Source organism: Danio rerio, chromosome 18 (genome assembly GCF_052040795.2).
Source record: "Danio rerio strain M-AB ecotype USA chromosome 18, GRCz13ab, whole genome shotgun sequence".
Taxonomy (NCBI): Eukaryota; Metazoa; Chordata; class Actinopteri; order Cypriniformes; family Danionidae; genus Danio; species Danio rerio.
The window spans coordinates 24,087,650-24,105,113 of record NC_141038.1 but is presented as its reverse complement, the minus strand read 5'-3'; the positions used below and the strand labels follow the sequence as shown (position 1 = coordinate 24,105,113).

Below are 17,464 nucleotides of genomic sequence, written 5' to 3'. Positions count from 1 at the left end.
GAAATGAGTAATGTAGTGACGAGTGTTTCCCAAATCCCATAGTTTCTCAGTCTCACCACGTAAGTTATAACGTAAAACGTCCATCATGACGCTCTAAACTGAGCGGATTAACTACTTAGTTTTTGTACAAATAACTTTTGTGCAAATTATATTTTTTTACACGCACACGCATTTAACAAAAATCCAATATTTGTTCTAGTAAAAACATGCACTCGTTTACCATTATTTATTGAAATATATGTAAACAACACATAGGACCTATATATGTTTTTTTTTACAAATATTATTCAGAATATTCCAATTAAAATGAATAAGCTACACATATTCTAATCTTATATATAAATCATATAATTGTTAATGTTTGTAGGTCTAATTTATAGTAGGCTAGGCTATTTATTAAGAAATGAAAAAAATCTACTTTAATAATAATAATAATTATTATTATTTTTACAATTTATTTTTTTATTATGGGCGACGTGGTAACGCAGTGGGTAGCACATTTGCTTCATAGCAAGAAGATTGCTGGTTCGATCCTTGGCTTGGTCAGTTTTCTGTGCAGTTTCTCAGCATTTCTGTGTGGAGTTTGCACGTTCTCCCGGTATTCGTGTGGGCTTCCTCTGGGTGTCCTGGTTTTCCCCACAAGTCCTAAGACATGCTGTACAGGTGAATTGGGTATGCTAAAATTGACCATAGTGTATGAGTGTGTGTGTGTGTGAATGAGTGTGTATGGATGTTTCCCAGTGATGGTTGCGACTGGAAGGGCATACATTGCATAAAAACATGTGCGGGATAAGCTGGCAGTTCATTTCGCTGTGGCACCCCAGATTAATAAAGGGACTAAGCCGAAAAGAAAATGAATTATTTTTATTTTTATTATTATTATTAGTAGTAGTAGTAGTAGTATTAATACTAAGGACAAGTATTTTTATATAAGCAAAATCTACACGTTTATTTAAGTTTGAGTTCAGCAAATCTCTTGTGCTCTCCAAGTTTTCAGTTAAATATGCATTAAAATGGAGCAAAAAATGTAATAATTAAAATTATATATATAATTAAAATAATCATTCTAATGTTTTAATAATATAATAACAATAATAATATAACGCAAAACAGCTGTTTTCTATGTTAAGATAAGTCATGTTTCAATTTATTCCTGGGATGACAGCTAAACTCCTAGCTTCATTAGTCCAGTCATCAGTGTCCCATTATCATTTATTTTAAATGTGTTTACTGGTACTGTAGATCAATGTGATGCATCATAAATATTCATTTATTTTAAAGAAAAAAAAAATCCTGCTGACCCCAAACATTTGAATTGTGATACCTATACATATTAATAAGGAAATTATCCACCACCTTAAATGAAAAAAAAAAATAAATGAACTTCTTATGAATTGAATCTAATACAAATGTATCATTTCTAGTTTGTATTCTCTCACATTCTCGTAACTTTGTTTCATATTCTGACGAAAAAGACGGCTGACATGCTGAAACAAATGATGGCTGAGCAAAACCACATCAGCAAATAACTCATAATGAAAATAGCTGGAGATGAAGGGGGAGAGGTCATAGTTCCCTTATGAGGTCTGAAATGCAGTCTCTGGTTTCTCTCAACTCTAAGGTCTGCAGCCCTTTCCTTTCAATACAATGCAAAGTCAACCTAAATCTCAGATTTACAGCAGTCATTATAGCATTTGAGTAAAAGAAAAATGACTTTGCTAATAAATATTTATGCTTTATGTATATTTGCGCTTTCAAATTACATTGCCTCTTTTCTGACAACTGATGTTGAAAAGTTGAATAAAGTGACTTTTCTTGACATTTTACTGACATATTAGTCAACGTATTGTCATGGTTGGTCATTTAAATTATGGTTTAATATGCTGTTTCTGTTATTGTATAAATGTATTTCCAAGTTATTATTTAATGTACATAAAAGTCACTTTTCAAAAGCCGAAATTAACTTAAAAGTCCTGTGAATCAAAGCTAGACAACTGTTAACTAAAAGACATTTTATTATGGCAGTGTAAGATACACACCGATAACACTGTCCACCAACTTTTAGGTTATTGATTTCAGATCCAGATTTTGGTCATTTATCTGGCAGCACTATCCAAAGCCACTTAAAGAAATGGGCAATTTCGTGAACAACCTGTGATTATGTGTTTTGAACTTCAAGGGAACAAAGTAATAGCTCATGGATCGCCCATATTGAAGAGTTCGGACCTCCAACCTTGTTATCAACTCTAAGTTTTAAACCATTTCACCCTATAACTTAAGAGAAAGCAGACACTGATGAGGCTCCAGTGAGAACAGAGAGCAATGCATGAAAGATTTTAAAGATCAGCCCTCAATCTCAATGCTCAGAACATGAAGGAGCATCTTTAAAGCACAGATTATGAAAGCGTTTTATGCTTCAAAGCCATCAGACAGCAGCTTCAAGAAATACATGGACAGTCATGTCAGTGGTCTGCAGTGCAGTGGTGCTTATAGAGTTCAGGCGGGTCAGATGAAATTATTAACTCCACTGACCCACAGATAAACATCACATTGATCTGTGTGAGCTACTGGAGAGAGGCGATAGGACACTACACCAAAGTCTTCACTAATATTGGCACCCTTGTTAAATTTGAGAAAATGTCGACTGTGAAACTGTCTTTATTGTGTACCTTTTTATCTTTAGCTCAAAATATAAACAACTGAAGATGCTTGAGTTTGTTGTTGGTTGACAGCAGAAGCTTTTTTTCTTCAAACTCTTTCAAACTATTTGTGGTGATACTACTGACGTCAAAGTACAGTTCTAGAGATTTTCTTACCCCAAAACTATTCTTGGAAATTTTTTTGGTCTCACAAACCCTTCTCCTAAGAATTTGTTGGGACAAGATAAGACCCGTCTTCTTTCAGCTGATTTTCACTTTAAAGTGACTAGAATTGTTAAGTTAATGCCCTGATTGTGTTTCTTTCTATATTCTTACAGTCATTTCTTGTTTTGTTAAGCTCAACAACTTTTTTTGTCACCAATCACTAGTCTTAAACCCAGGATACACCAAGTTGACGTCAAAGAACTAGTTGTGATGAAAACAAACTGTGTTGTTGGCTGCGTCTGATCCCATGTGGACCAAAAAGCTGTGTGTGAACAAGTTTTGCTGATGTGTTCCAGTACCTCATATTTGCATGTAAAACAGGAGGTCATAATAACTGAAAATTCAACCAAGGGTGCGTTTCTGAAAAGCATTATCAGCCAACTAAGGTTTCAAGTTCCATCATTACAAACAAAATTTGTTCAGTTGTTGTTTCCCAAATCTATTTGCAAACTGTGAATAGATTTCACAAACATTCGCAAACGGCATCACAAACTTTTCCAACTACACTTCCAGAGCTTTAGTTAGAATCATAGTTTCTGGCTGTGTTCTATTCCCAGTTATCCCCCCTATATCCTATTCATTTAGAACGTCCCAACTTTCTTCAAAAGACTTATTTGAAACGTACTGCCCATGTAAGACTTAGATGCAAATGGATCGAACAAATTTATTATTACAATTTTTCTTGGAAATCAAAAGGAACAGCAATCCTTATACATAAAGGAGTCCTTTTTTAAACATAATCTCACTATTGCAGATAAAGAAGGGAGATACGTTATTGTTGTTATATTTTCTGTGCCATTAACACTAGTCAATGCTTATGGACCAAACTGTGACAACAATGAGTTTTTTCAGAAAGTGTTCAGTTTAAGCAATCTTGATATTGACAATTTTGCTCCCTTTGTAGTATACTTTGAAATCATTTATGCCATTTCGAATAAAGTTGTGGCTCATGACAAACGCTATAGGTGACCTATGGAAGGTGGAATCTATGTTACGTCTCCAAAGCTTGTGAAAACAAAAATATATAGGTTATGTTATTGGTTTTAATTTATAGTAGCCTATGCTATTTATTATATATATATATACATATATATATATATATATATATATATATATATATATATATATATATATATATATATATATATATATATATATATATATATATATATATATATATATTTATAAATGTATATGTAGTGTATTGGTACATATACATTTCTTAATAAATAACTTGTGGCTAAACGAAGCATCTTCAGCCATTAGTTATGTCATTGTTTGGGAAACGCACCCTAGGTTACAAAAAAGTACAATTTCAATGCACAGTTATTTTGATTTTGAATATATTTGACGCACAGTTTTGGGGGATTTTGCTAATATTTTGCATAAATGATCAAAGTACTGACCAATATAAATTTTTACCAGGGCCTGAGACAATTGTTGTCCCAGAAACACCATAATTATATATAAACACTAAAAATTATGTTTATTGACAGTATTTTAATATATATATTGAAAAGAAAAAAAAGAAAAAAGAAAAAAATCTGCATTTTATGAACGTTGAGATCAAGGTTGCAAAAGTAGGAATCACTGGTCCCTTTAACAAAGATTGTTTAATTCTTCATTTTTTAAGCAGCTAGTTGACAAAAACAGTAGTGTTTTAAAATGTCCAAATCTTTCAGACAGTTATTAGGCAGAAGAAATGTAGCAAATCTTTAGGCTTTACTTTTTTAGTTTTATTGATTGTATTTAATAAGCAATAAAATCATTGTGGGTCGGTTTGCAATAGCTATACTCTACTATTAGAGAATAGTAGGGCCCCAAAATGTTTCTGCTTAGCGCCCCTGAATGTAAAGGGCCGGCCCTGGGTCTCAGAACAACATCCACTAGGTAAAATTAGGATGTCATGTAAGGAAACATTATAACAGAGACAAACATATTTTTGGAGACACTGTGATGTCTGGGTTTCATGGATTGTGGTATTGTTGTATACTTAGGATAGTCCCAGGGTCAGGTCATCTGACCTCTAGTCCCAACCAGCCACTGGGGGAACATCTATTCCCCCAGCTGAAGTACAGTGCAGTGTGGGGTCACCGACCTCTGTGAATACTGCTGAAATACAACACCCATTTATCAAGGGGTCTGGAATGCAGCGGCTGCGAAATTAGAGGGGGACAGTGTGTGATGGGGTAGAGCCAAATATTCCCCAAATACCAGGCATTTAACAGCCGAGTAAATAATTTTGCGTGAGAGAAAGAGAAGTGCTGGATGACAGGGTGACTCTTGTTCTCAGATGATGACATCGTCGAGCATTGGGTCAGAGGTCATCAAGTGCCCTGTGGTGTGTCTGTTGTCGACTTGGTGACAGCATATTAGACACTTATAGATATATTCTAAATGAGTGTTTCTGTCTGTTCCATCAGTAAGATCAGTCACTCCTTTGTCACATTTTTAGATGCATTACAAAATAAAATGTATTGTGACTTTTTTAACAATTAGAAATTATAATGTTAATGTTCAATGTTAACAATGTTTTTTGTAAACTTTACAAAAACATGCTATTGATATGTATTTTTTTGTCCCTGACACAAAAATAAACACATATTTTTAATTAATGGTTGTAAATATATTTCAAATATGTATTTTAGGGCTGTACAATACAAAAAAAAATTACATATTGCAATATTTTTTATTTTGCAACATATTTTACGAAATGACCACAATTTTTCTAGATGAGTTGAATAATTGTTTCTAAAAAATCTTTGATTTTAGATTGATTGAGAAGATTCTGTAGGGGAGTGCATACATTATAACTCAAGTTTATTTGTATACCACTTGAGCAAAATAAGTCTTGTGTAATAAGCGTACTATTTATATTATTGATAGTTGTATAATAAACATTATATAGATAGTGCCTATTTTAAATATTTATCAATTCTGAGACACAACGCTTTGGCAGGCGTTAGCCTGTCACTGAACAGAGCAAAGACGGTTGACACTTCGCCACATTTTGGCGAAAGAGACTACATAATAAGCCCTTAGAAGAGAAAAACAGCTTAATTTCTAAGTACAGCTGATCAAATCATCATTAAACTGTGTACTTTGTGTTGGTTACTCTTTGTAAAATCCTGAGTTACTTTTTGGTTTATTCATCTGTTTGTTTCTAATGAGTCACCTGTTTTCGTTACTGCAGACTAGTTCGGAAAAAAACAGGGAAAGAAGAAATGCCCTCATGTGTTAGGTTTTTTTTTTTTATGGCAAACACAACAGTAATCTTTGGCTTATTTGGGGTTATTTCTTGTGATCTCCCAATTGCAACAGAGAAATACTGGGAAATCTCTATAGACTGATGTCATTTTATGCCAGCTCTAAAGCTCTAAAGTGTCGTTGGTAAAGTAGCAATGGTTTCTGCTGTTCTAACGTCAGCTGCAGATGTGAAGGAATGGCCGAAAAAAGTAGTTCCTTTGCGTCGTTGCACATGGTCTAAAAGGGTTGAGTTTATTTTCTTAATGAATTATAGGTGTGTTTTGAGAATAAACCAATCAGAGTCTCATCTCCCTTACCTTTTAGAGTTAGTTGCATCACGCCATAAGCATGTTTGCTATTTACATGACATTAAGTAAGTGTAAATGGAAAAACTGAGCATTTCACTAGCAAGAAAACAGTTAAACAGAGCATCTGCAGCGCGAGAATGAGAGAAAAATTATCTACTTTCACTTTCGCTCTCATGGATAGGGAAACCTTGTATGCACAGGCATCAATTAGCCTATAAATAATTAATTTAGTTTGTTAAGCGCAAAGATTTGTTTCAAAACTATTTCTAAATTCAGTTCTAATTTCGAGTAAACGAATAAATGAACAATAATAACGAAGTGTGCTAAAAAACCTGAGTTATATCCTAATACACATGCTGTGCCCAATATGGTCTAAAACCTGACAGATGGACAAATCTAAGCTTGTTTTTAATAAAACAAATATAAATATGCATATAATAAATAATACTGCTAATAATAATAACATTATACAAAAGTAAATTAAATGAACTGAAAAAGCCTCCAGAGATGAAAAAAGTATTAAGGCAGTGTTTTTTAAATTCATGTAGGCTAGAAAATAATATGCTTTGTCATATTTTAATCCTTTATGTTTATATCCTATTTTTATCCTTAATATTGCCATCTTTTTCATATGTAAAGATATTTGTGTATTGCTCTACATCTTGTGTGTATTAAATAGTGTGTAAGCCAGGCGCACTCTGCGCCAGACAATAAAACAACTTTGTTCTGGACTAAAGAACAGACTATTATAGTTTCTCAAAATAGCAACGCGCCAAAACACGCCTGCTATTTTAGACCAGAACGCCTATATGAGCGCAAATGCATTTGCGATTTAAACAGCATGGCGCAACACCTCAAAACGACTCTTACGCCGAGCTAGTAGCAAGTAGCAAATAGCAATTGCGTTGTGCCTTGCACCACATTGCGTCCTCTGTGTTTGATTTTCTTACACATGATTATCTCGTCGAACTGTTGTATAAATGCAATATCACACTTAGCAGTGCAATATGGCTATATATCATCACTGGTGGGACACTAAGGCACAACACAATCCTCCCACCAGTGCTGATATACAGCCATATTGCACTGCCAGTTGTGTGATATTGCTTATATATAGAAGGTACATAAAGTATTCAGACCCCCTTTATTGTTCCACGATTTTTATATTGCAGCCGTCTTCTAAAATTATTTTTTGTTTTTTTTTCTTCATTAATGTACACACCACCCCATATTGACAAAAAAGCACAGATTTGTTGGCGTTTTTGAAGATTTAATAAAAAAGAAAAACTAAAATATGACATGGTCTTATAGTCATATATATACAGGTGTGTGGCTTTCCCAATCAAGTCCAATCAGTATAATCATACAATCACACCACTTCAAAGATGATGAGAAGAAATGGACAGCACCTTAAATACATGAGTGTCACAGAAAAGGGTCTGAATACTTAGGACCATGTGATATTTCAGTTTAACTTTTTTAATAAATCTGTGGAAATGTCAACGATTCTATGTTTTTCTGTTAACATGGGGTGCTGTGTGTACATTCATGAGGAAAGAAATGAACGTAACATTTTTAGCAGATGGCTGCAATATAACATATAGTGAAACATTTAAGGGGGTCTAAATACTTTCTATATACACCTGTTTTACATATATTTAAAGGCATTTGATAAAAGTTATGTATTTATTTAAGCATATATTTATTTCAATAGTGCCCCCAGGGTGCACATATCTACTGTTGTAAATCCCTCTAAATTGTGTATTGGTATGTTAGAGTATACTGTAGATATAATGGCCTTTAATGAGCAGATGAATATCTGTGCTGCACTGTGTGCCATTAACGCCTCTTAGAGATCATCTCAGAGCCGCATCACTTCCTGACCGGCTCCTGCTCTAATGCTAGAAATGAAGACCTGACCAGCAGCTAATAACTCATTAGAGACCCACTGAGCTGCTGCAAGACAAACGCAGAGAGGAAAACAAACATGCCATTCAGCTTGGTGCCAAACGCATGCATGCACACATAAACACACACTCTGCAGTCCAATTTAGCACAGTTATGCCTCCGTTTGACCTTGAGAGGCATCTGTGCTTCATTCTAAAAATACAGAGCCAAATAAATATATTTCATACTGCTTTCGTGCCGTGTTTAGACATGAGATCAGACTGTGATGAGCAGAGATCATGCAGACACGATAGCTGGGTGGGTTGTTAATGAAAGTTATGGGTGAGGTGCCAATATTTTGCAATAACCATCCAACAGGAGGCGCCACTTCAGACTTCATGATCACTCCTTACCAGTGGGTCTGAATGAAGGAGGTGATGATCTAGAAGAGCTGCAGATCCTGCAGACGAGGGATTCAGAGGTCTAGATCCTATCTATTAAAGAGCAGCGAGAGAGAGAGAGAGAGAGAGCAGTTACTGAACTCATCTGGAGAGCAAGAATACTGGGTTGGGGAAGTGTGAAGGGTGAAATGGTGATCTGTTCTTTTTTGGTACATACATATAAAGACACACAAATAACTCAAAACCCTGTTTAATCTCAGTACAGATAGTGTTTTATAAATTAATAATATAATATAATATAATATAATATAATATAATATAGTATAATCATTCATTCATTTTCTTTTCGACTTAGTCCCTTTATTAATCTGGGGTTGCCACAGCGGAATGAACCGCCAACTTATCTAGCATATGTTTTACGCAGCTAATGCCCTTCCAGCCACAACCCATATCTGAGAAATATCCATACACACTCAGTTACACTCGTACACTATGGACAGTTTAGCCTACCCAATTCACCTGTACCGCGTGTCTTTGGACTGTGGGGGAAACCGGAGCACCTGGAGGAAACCCACATGAACGCAGGGAGAACATGCAAACTCCACACAGAAATGCCAACTGGCTCATTCGGGACTCTAAACAGCAACTTCCTTGCTGTGAGGGGACAGCACTACCTACTGCGCCACTGCATTGCTATAATATAATATAATATAATATAATATAATATAATATAATATAATATAATATAATATAATATAATATAATATAATAAAATATGTGGTTAGCACTGTCGCTTCACAGCAAGAAGGTCTATTCGAATCCCGGCTGAGCCCGTTGGCATTTCTGTGTGGAGTTTGCATGTTCTCCCCATGTTTGCCTGGGTGCTCAGGTTTACCCCACAGTGCAAAGACATGCGGTACAGGTAAATTGGATGATCTAAATTGGCCATAGTCTATGAGTGTGTGTGAATGTGAAAGTGTATGGGTGTTTCCTTTTATTGGGTTGTGGGTGGAAAAGCATCCACTGCAAACATATGCTGGAATAGTTTGCGGTTCATTTCGCTGTGGTGACCCCTGATAAATAAGGGACTAAGCAGCATAATAAAATAAAATATTATAATTAACATGGCGACGCAGTGGCGCAGTAGGTAGTGCTGTCGCCTCACACCAAGAAGGTTGCTGGTTCGATCCTCGGCTCAGTAGGCATTTCTCTGTGGAGTTTGCATGTTCTCCCTGCGTTCGCGTGGGTTTCCTCCGGGTGCTCCGGTTTCCCCCACAGTCCAAAGACATGCAGTTCAAGTGAATTGGGTAGACTAAATTGTCCGTAGTGTGGGAATGTGTGTGTGGATGTTTCCCAGAGATGGGTTGCGTCTGGAAGGGCATCCGCTGCATAAAAATGTGCTGGACAAGTTGGCGGTTCATTCCGCTGTGGCGACCCCGGATTAATAAAGGGACTAAACCGACAAGAAAATGAATGAATGAATTATAATTAACACAGTTTACCCAAATTAATTTGTTATCATTTGTTAAACACAAAGAAAGATATTTTGAAGAATGCTGGAAATGCTTTTTTTTTTTTTTTAAATAAATGCCAATAGCTACCTGTTTCTGGTAGCATATCGCGAAAACATAGGAAACAAATCTATCAGACTTTCTTGGAATAGTGTGTTAGTCCTGTTGGCATCTGATGCCATTGATCAAAGTTTGTTTTTTTACCCAATCGTATATGTCCAGTCTTGCATTTGTTGACTTGTGGAACGTCTGAGCGGTGTGATATGATTTTAAAACAAACTGCAAGAAAATGACGTAATCTGACCAGAGAATTTATTTTTAACCCTGGGAAGATTGAATAAATGAAGTTACAGTCATTTTTTACAACATTTTAAATCCAAAGGCCAACTTGTGTGTGTGGTGTGAATTGGCCTTTATGAATAAATTCACTGCAATCATATGGCACAATTTGAATCAAACAGAAAAAAAAAAAATTGATAGCTCAAAATACTTTAATAACAATTAATACTCAAGTAAAAAGCCACATAAGTTAATCTTAACAAAAAATCTAAGAAATTGAAAAATATAATTAATTACATTTTGGAAAGTTTTCTCTAAAGTTAATATAATTTTATAATTTTAATATATTTCAAAATGTTTATTCCTGTGATGTAATACTGAATTTCCAGCAGCCACTACTCAATTCTTCAATTTATTCAGTCATTCATTTTCTTTTCACATTGCCACTCATTTCATTGCCACAGTGGAATGAACCGTCAACTATTCCAGCATATGTTTTACCCTTCCAGCTGCAAACAAGTACTGGGAAACAATTATTCACTCTCACATTCACACACACACACTCATACACTACAACAAATTTAGTTTATCCAATGCATGTCTTTGGATTGCCATGCCAGAGGAAAGCCATGGGAACACAGGGAGAATATGTAAACTCCACAAAGAAATGGCAAATGACCCAGCCGGGACTCGAACCAGCGACCTTCTTGCTGTGAGGTGTCATTCTAACAAGAGTCACTGTGCCCTCCTGATTTAATAATTGTATGTGTTAATTGAAAGTGCTGATTGAACTGATATATTTTAGGGTTTTTTGATAAATAAAAAAAATGAAACAAAATTGCAATACTGATTATACCTATAGATTATACCTTGTACATTTCATCAATTTAAAGCATTTTCACTAATTAATATTTATATTCAATTCAATTATATAAATCACGTAATTTTCTATTGTCTTGAATGGATGGGTTGAGATCAACGACAAATACATTTTTAGATCTGTGTGTGTGTGTGTGTGTGTGTGTGTGTGTGTGTGTGTGTGTGTTTGTGTGTGTATTCTAGCAGCTGCAAGACCCCTAAAGCTTTATGGAGAATGGAGATCTGTTTAAGCAGTGAAGAATGCTCCACTGATGGGCTTCTAATTCTAGTTTCATTTAAAGAAGGAGTTTCCTTACAGCCGGAGCCTCGATTAGAAGGGTAACGGGCCGTAAACAGGGAAGCGAATGAAAACCGGAGCGCGAAAGTGATAGGAAATTAAGAGAAATCAGCTGGAAAGAAGAGCGCTACGGAGGGAGAAAAAGGATCAGAGGATGTCTCTGCTAGTTAAATGTTAAATATCTACACACATTAATATAATACCATCATCAACGTCATGCACCACTCTCAGTGAGACTTCACAGCAAACACAAGCAAACAGATCCAAGGCAGCCATGTGTAACTGGCAGATGTTGGATCAATCGTGCAGTCAGTAGTCAGTTCTCTATCTGTGTCTCTATCCTGCACTCCATGCTGAACGTACCTCAGCTGAAGTCCCCTGAAGACAGTCAAACATTTTACAGAACACCTGGGAAGAGGAGGCGGAGATGAGATATCCATTCAGGTAACAGCCTTAAAGGGATAGTTGACCCAAAAATTTAAATTCTGCCATCATTTACTTGTTACAAACCATTTTCTTTTGAACACAAAGAGTGACATATAAAAGAATGTTTAGGGAAAACAGCCATTGACTTGCATATTATGTTTTGTTACCACTGTACAATGGATATCAATGGCTGCTTTTACCATGGTGAGGAAATGTTCCACTATCCTTTTAATGTGACAGCACTCGGCAGCACTAGACAACAGACTTCATCACAGGCTCAGAGTAATCATGTTGTGTGGATAGTAAGAGAGGTTAAAGGTGCAGTAGGTGATCTGCAAAAATGCTAACCACTTAGCATATTATCTTTGGACGGCGGGGAGGGACTATGATTCAAAGCCACACCTACTGAAATCGCGAGCGCACGCATTGCGGCACAACAGCAGACAACAAACTAGTTAATGTCATTCGCCAGTCAGTTAGTGTTTGGCCGGCAGTGTGCAAGAAGTGACTGTATTACTAAGCCATACCTATATGCTAATTCAGAGTGAATATTCAGAGTAGCATGGTAAACAGTATAGGAAGGCTGTCATTGTTTAAAATTGAACCAATGTGAATATAAAAGCAACTTCAGCTCAATAAAGCAGGTTAGGCGGAATAGCGCTATTTACTGATATTTTGTGGTTTTAAAACAAGAATATTTCCTGTCTAACAGTAATACTTAAGCCATGGTGTCGTCCTTCCTCCAGCATTCAAAAGTTACTCCAATATTTATTCAGGATTTTCAAAAGTTTAAATTCAGCATTTGATTTCTCCCGTGGACGCGTGGCACTTGGCGGATCTGCGTGAACAGATGCGCAGAAGTCTAAATCTACATTTGCTGACAGACAGTTTGAGCTGCTTATCGGAATTATGGGAGATATCAGCCCGACAATATTTAATTGGATGAACATTTTTTAGTTTTATGCCTTATCCTGAATATAAAAATACATATAAACACATTTAGATCATTTACTTTAATCAATACTATTGGACTGTGAAAAGACTTTCAAGAAACACAACAAAAAATGTTTCTGAAGACAATCACCTAGTGCATCTTTAAGGTAGAGTATCTTGGTTTATGTACTAGTAGTAGAGTAGGGGATGTGATATTTGTCATGTAAGATAATAATGTAATTGTTTAAAGATGTGTGAGCTCATATTTAGTACGCTAACTTACAATTTATACAGTATAAATGCTTCACAGGTCTTATCAGGGCAGAAATAATTAAAAAAGGGTTTCACCTCAGAAACATTGCACACAAAACACAGCAGACACTTATTTTTACACCTTATGGCATTGTACTTCAATTAAAACATTTTGGGGAAAATTTACTCTCCAACTTTACTTTTATGTCACATCCCACTGTCTCTATCAGTCTGCACACTAGGTGACGTATCCACTATAGATATTAATAATTCAAATTACTACTAAAGGTCAATTACTACTGGTGGCTCTAACTATCCTCATGAACTGGAAATCAAGAAAGACCATTTACATTTCATCTTGGAAAAATGTATTAACAGAATACATCTCCATTGAAGATCCTCTTTGTCTGAAGCCATTCCCCAACAACACCTTCATCAGTACATAAATCTAATTAAATATCCTAAAAGAAAGAAAGAAATAAAAACAAAAATTTCTCAATTTTATTAGCATTTTCCACATCATAATTCGGTTTTTACATACTTCTTTATGTATACTTCTTCTATACAGTATAGAGTATATTATAGTTATCACACTTACCTGCCCACCACTTGATCTTTCAATCTTATTATTATTATTATTAGTAGTAGTAGTAGTGGCAACTTTTACATGTTTAACAAACATCACATTCAGATGAGCCAGCTTGGTTCTATTGGTAATAATAATACATTTAGTCTTGTTTACTTAGTGTTCACATTGTCATTCTTAAAATAGAAACCAAATATTCTAAAAAGCAAAACTGTATATTTTGTTATGGAACTTACAGAACATCCAAAACAATTCTGTGTGCTGTGCTAAATGAGCTTGTGCATATACATGTAATGGTATATGTATCACCTTGCAACTTGTAAAGTGCTTATACCCTTGATTCTTGTTCCTGTAGATCTACCTTACTGCAGAGTTCAGCTGCAACCTTCATCAAACACACCTCTCTTTAATTACCAAGTGCTTCTTCAGACCTATTTAGGGTGCACTCATGCTATGCTATCCTAAACGTGCCTGGGCACATTTCCCGGTTCGTTTGACACATGTGAGTGCTCTGAATCGTGCCCAGACTGGCCCGGTTGAAAGAGGTGCGCCAGAGAGCGGTTTGGTTGGGTTTTGCCATGGTACTCTTGTAGTGTAAGTGCAGGTGCCCCTGAGCATGAAACTGAAGATGCAATATCACTTTTAAGGGGTGTCAACTTTTCAATGAACATCATAGTTTATTAAAGATGCAAACTTCCCGCTGCAGGTCAGCTGCACCCTCAGTAAACCTCAGAATCAGTGCCTGGGGTCTGTGGTCGCCACAGCGGAATGAACTGCCAACTTATCCAGCATATGTTTTATGCAGCGGATGTCCTTCCTGCTGCAACCCTTCACTGGGAAACACCCATACACTACAGCCAATTTAGCTTACCCAATTCACCTATACCACATGTCTTTGGACTTGTGGGGAAAACCGGAGCACCCGGAGGAAACTTACACGAACACGGGGAGAACATGCAAACTCCACACAGAAATGTCAGCTGACCCAGCCGAGGCTCAAACAAGCCGTTTATTTTCATTAACAGCACAGATATGAATTCATCTGGTTGGTCAGACTACACACCCTAGTCAGCGCATTTTAGACATGAACACACTCTTTCTGGCAATGTTTCTTCTGCGTTCAGACAGAGCAGTAATGTTACAACTTCTCTTTTCCAGAAAATTGTCGGAACAAATTTACCAGAATTTTTTAAAATGGCCTGTTTAGTCATGATCCCTTTCCGGAAATAATTGCAGGTAATTTTCCAGAGAAGTCTGTATGTGTGAAACAAGCTATAGTTGAGCTGTAATGTAGGGTTTGTTTGGTGTTGTACAAAGAACTGACAACAATCCTTTATTCATCGACACTATGTCCTCAAAAATATTATAAGTGTAAAGTTTTTTTAATTTGTGTCATGCTACCCTGTAGCATTAACTTTACCTAGAAACTTTGTCACACATACAGTTGAAGTCAGAATTATTAGCCCCCCTTTGAGTTTTTATTTTTAATATTTCCCAAATTATGTTTAACAGAGCAAAGAAATTTTCATAGTATGTCTGATAATATTTTTTTAATTCTGAAGAAATAATTTATTTTGGCTAGAATAAAAGCAGTTTTTAATTTTTTAAAACAAAAAAAAAAACATTTTAAGGACAAAATTATTAGTCCCTTTAAGCTATATTTTTTTCAATAGTCTACAGAACAAACCATCATTATACAATAACTTGACTAATTACTCTAACCTGTCTAGTTAACCTAATTAACCTAGTTAAGCCATTAAATGTCACTTTAAGCTGTATAGATGTCTTGAAAAATATCTGGTCAAATATTATTTACTGTCATCATGGCAAAGATCAAATAAATCAGTTGTTAGAAATGAGTTATTAAAACTATTATGTTTAGAAATGTGCTGAAAAAATGTGTTAAACAAAAATTAAGGAAAAAAATAGAAAGGGGGGCTAATAATTCAGGGGCGCTAATTATTCTGACTTCAATTGTATGTTTATTTTTTGTGGTTTCACAAAAAATGACGACTCAAGCACGTATTTCCAAAGAGCCTGTGTTGGAAAATCTAGGCTTTTTAAGGAGACAGCATGAATTGAACTGTACTAAGCAATTGCAGCAGAGTTTGTTTAAACTCTACTAAACCTGCCAAGTGTGAACGCACCCTATATTGTGCACTTAAGCACAACTGAAATCCTGCATCCGTTTTTTTTATTATAATAAACTACTAGTTTAAAACACACTATGCAGAATGAAATTATGGTTATACAAGGCTAGCAATGCTAAACCTCGTACATTATGCTGATTTTACAAAACACATGTGATGTGACACAGTAAATCTGTGCTTTTTGACTGAAATCATGTGTTGTATAGTAATAATGAGGATGCTCTAGAGAGAATGCATTCATATGCAAATCTATTCATTGTGCGATCGTGTGCTATAAGGCTTCCCTGCTGCCGTGGCTCATTCCTGACCTGTTGGATCCTGTTCTCACTCACTAGAGACACGCTTGGTTCAATCCAGTAATTACTATGTGTTCCTACGACTAAACACTCCACATTCCACACTGTTTTTGCCACTCAGTTCTGGCTTATCTTATCAGTCTTGGAAGATACAGGTCCATATGAAACATATACCCTATGGCGATATGCAGTCATAGTGTTTCCTGTACTGAATGTGTTATTTTTTTGTTTTCATGCTTGCACTGAGTTGCTCGTATCTGATTGGGGTCGCCGTGGAAACAGGGCGATGGTCCTGTCCGCACAGGTAAAACACGCGATGAGGCTTTGATGAATCAACCTGTTGTTGACACAGCTGTACATTCTTTCTCTTGCATACACTTTCACATGAAACAATGTAATCGCACAAAGGACACAGTTTGTGTTCATTTTAAAAGATTACAAATGTAGTAGACTTGGCTTGACTTATGTGAACAGAATATAAACAATTAACAAAAGGTGTAAGAAACCATTTGACAATTCTAAGTTTCTCTGAATTTTTTTTAGGTAAATGTAATAGTAAAAGGTTCATGTTTTTTTTTTAATTTCTGATAACATTTTCAAATTTCAACCATGTCATTGCCCAACACATAATTATAAGTTGAAAAATAAAGAGAAACTGAGAATCTAAAAAAAAATATCAACAATATTTATCCATTCATTACCCTTCGGCTTAGTCCCTTATTTTTCAGGGGTCGCCACAGCGGAATGAACCGCCAACTATTCCAGGATATGTTTTACGCAGAGATTGCCCTTCCAGCTGCAACCGAGTACTGGGAAATACCATACACTCACACATACACACACACACACACACACTCATACACTATGGCCAATTTAGTTTATTTAATTCAGTTATTGTGCATGTCTTTGGACCAACGTAAGTTAATTATGAAAACGTAGCCCCATATGCATTTCTTAAGATTGTGAATTATGAAGCCAAAGCTATGTATGGCTGCATTTCATCTTTAAAATGAACGATACTGGGCGGTATTATGCCTTTTCTTCGCTGACCTCTGTATGGATGGCTTTTCCGCTGTAACCAGTTTGTCCGATAGTTCGACACGATGTCGGCAGACTTGAGATGCAAAGCAGAGTTGACCACGTTAATGAGGTTCAAGTCTGGTGAAGAA

General features: G+C 35.8%; 1 protein-coding gene across 3 annotated transcripts in view; it reads right to left on the bottom strand.

The window, feature by feature from the left end:
• The window catches only part of bcar1 (BCAR1 scaffold protein, Cas family member), a 181,048-nt gene that overhangs the window by 101,309 nt on the left and 62,275 nt on the right, over positions 1-17,464 (bottom strand). Inside the window, exons 2-3 of one of the 3 annotated variants that reach the window (XM_087292457.1) lie at positions 12,016-12,060; positions 8,719-8,799 (exon numbers count right to left, since the gene is read on the bottom strand). The exons of 1 other annotated variant lie outside the window; for it this stretch is intronic. In XM_087292457.1, coding sequence (XP_087148583.1) covers positions 8,719-8,799; positions 12,016-12,060 — 126 coding nt within the window. The remainder of the gene's footprint in view (positions 1-8,718; positions 8,800-12,015; positions 12,061-17,464) is intronic. One more of the 3 variants, XM_087292458.1, reaches the window with a different exon arrangement.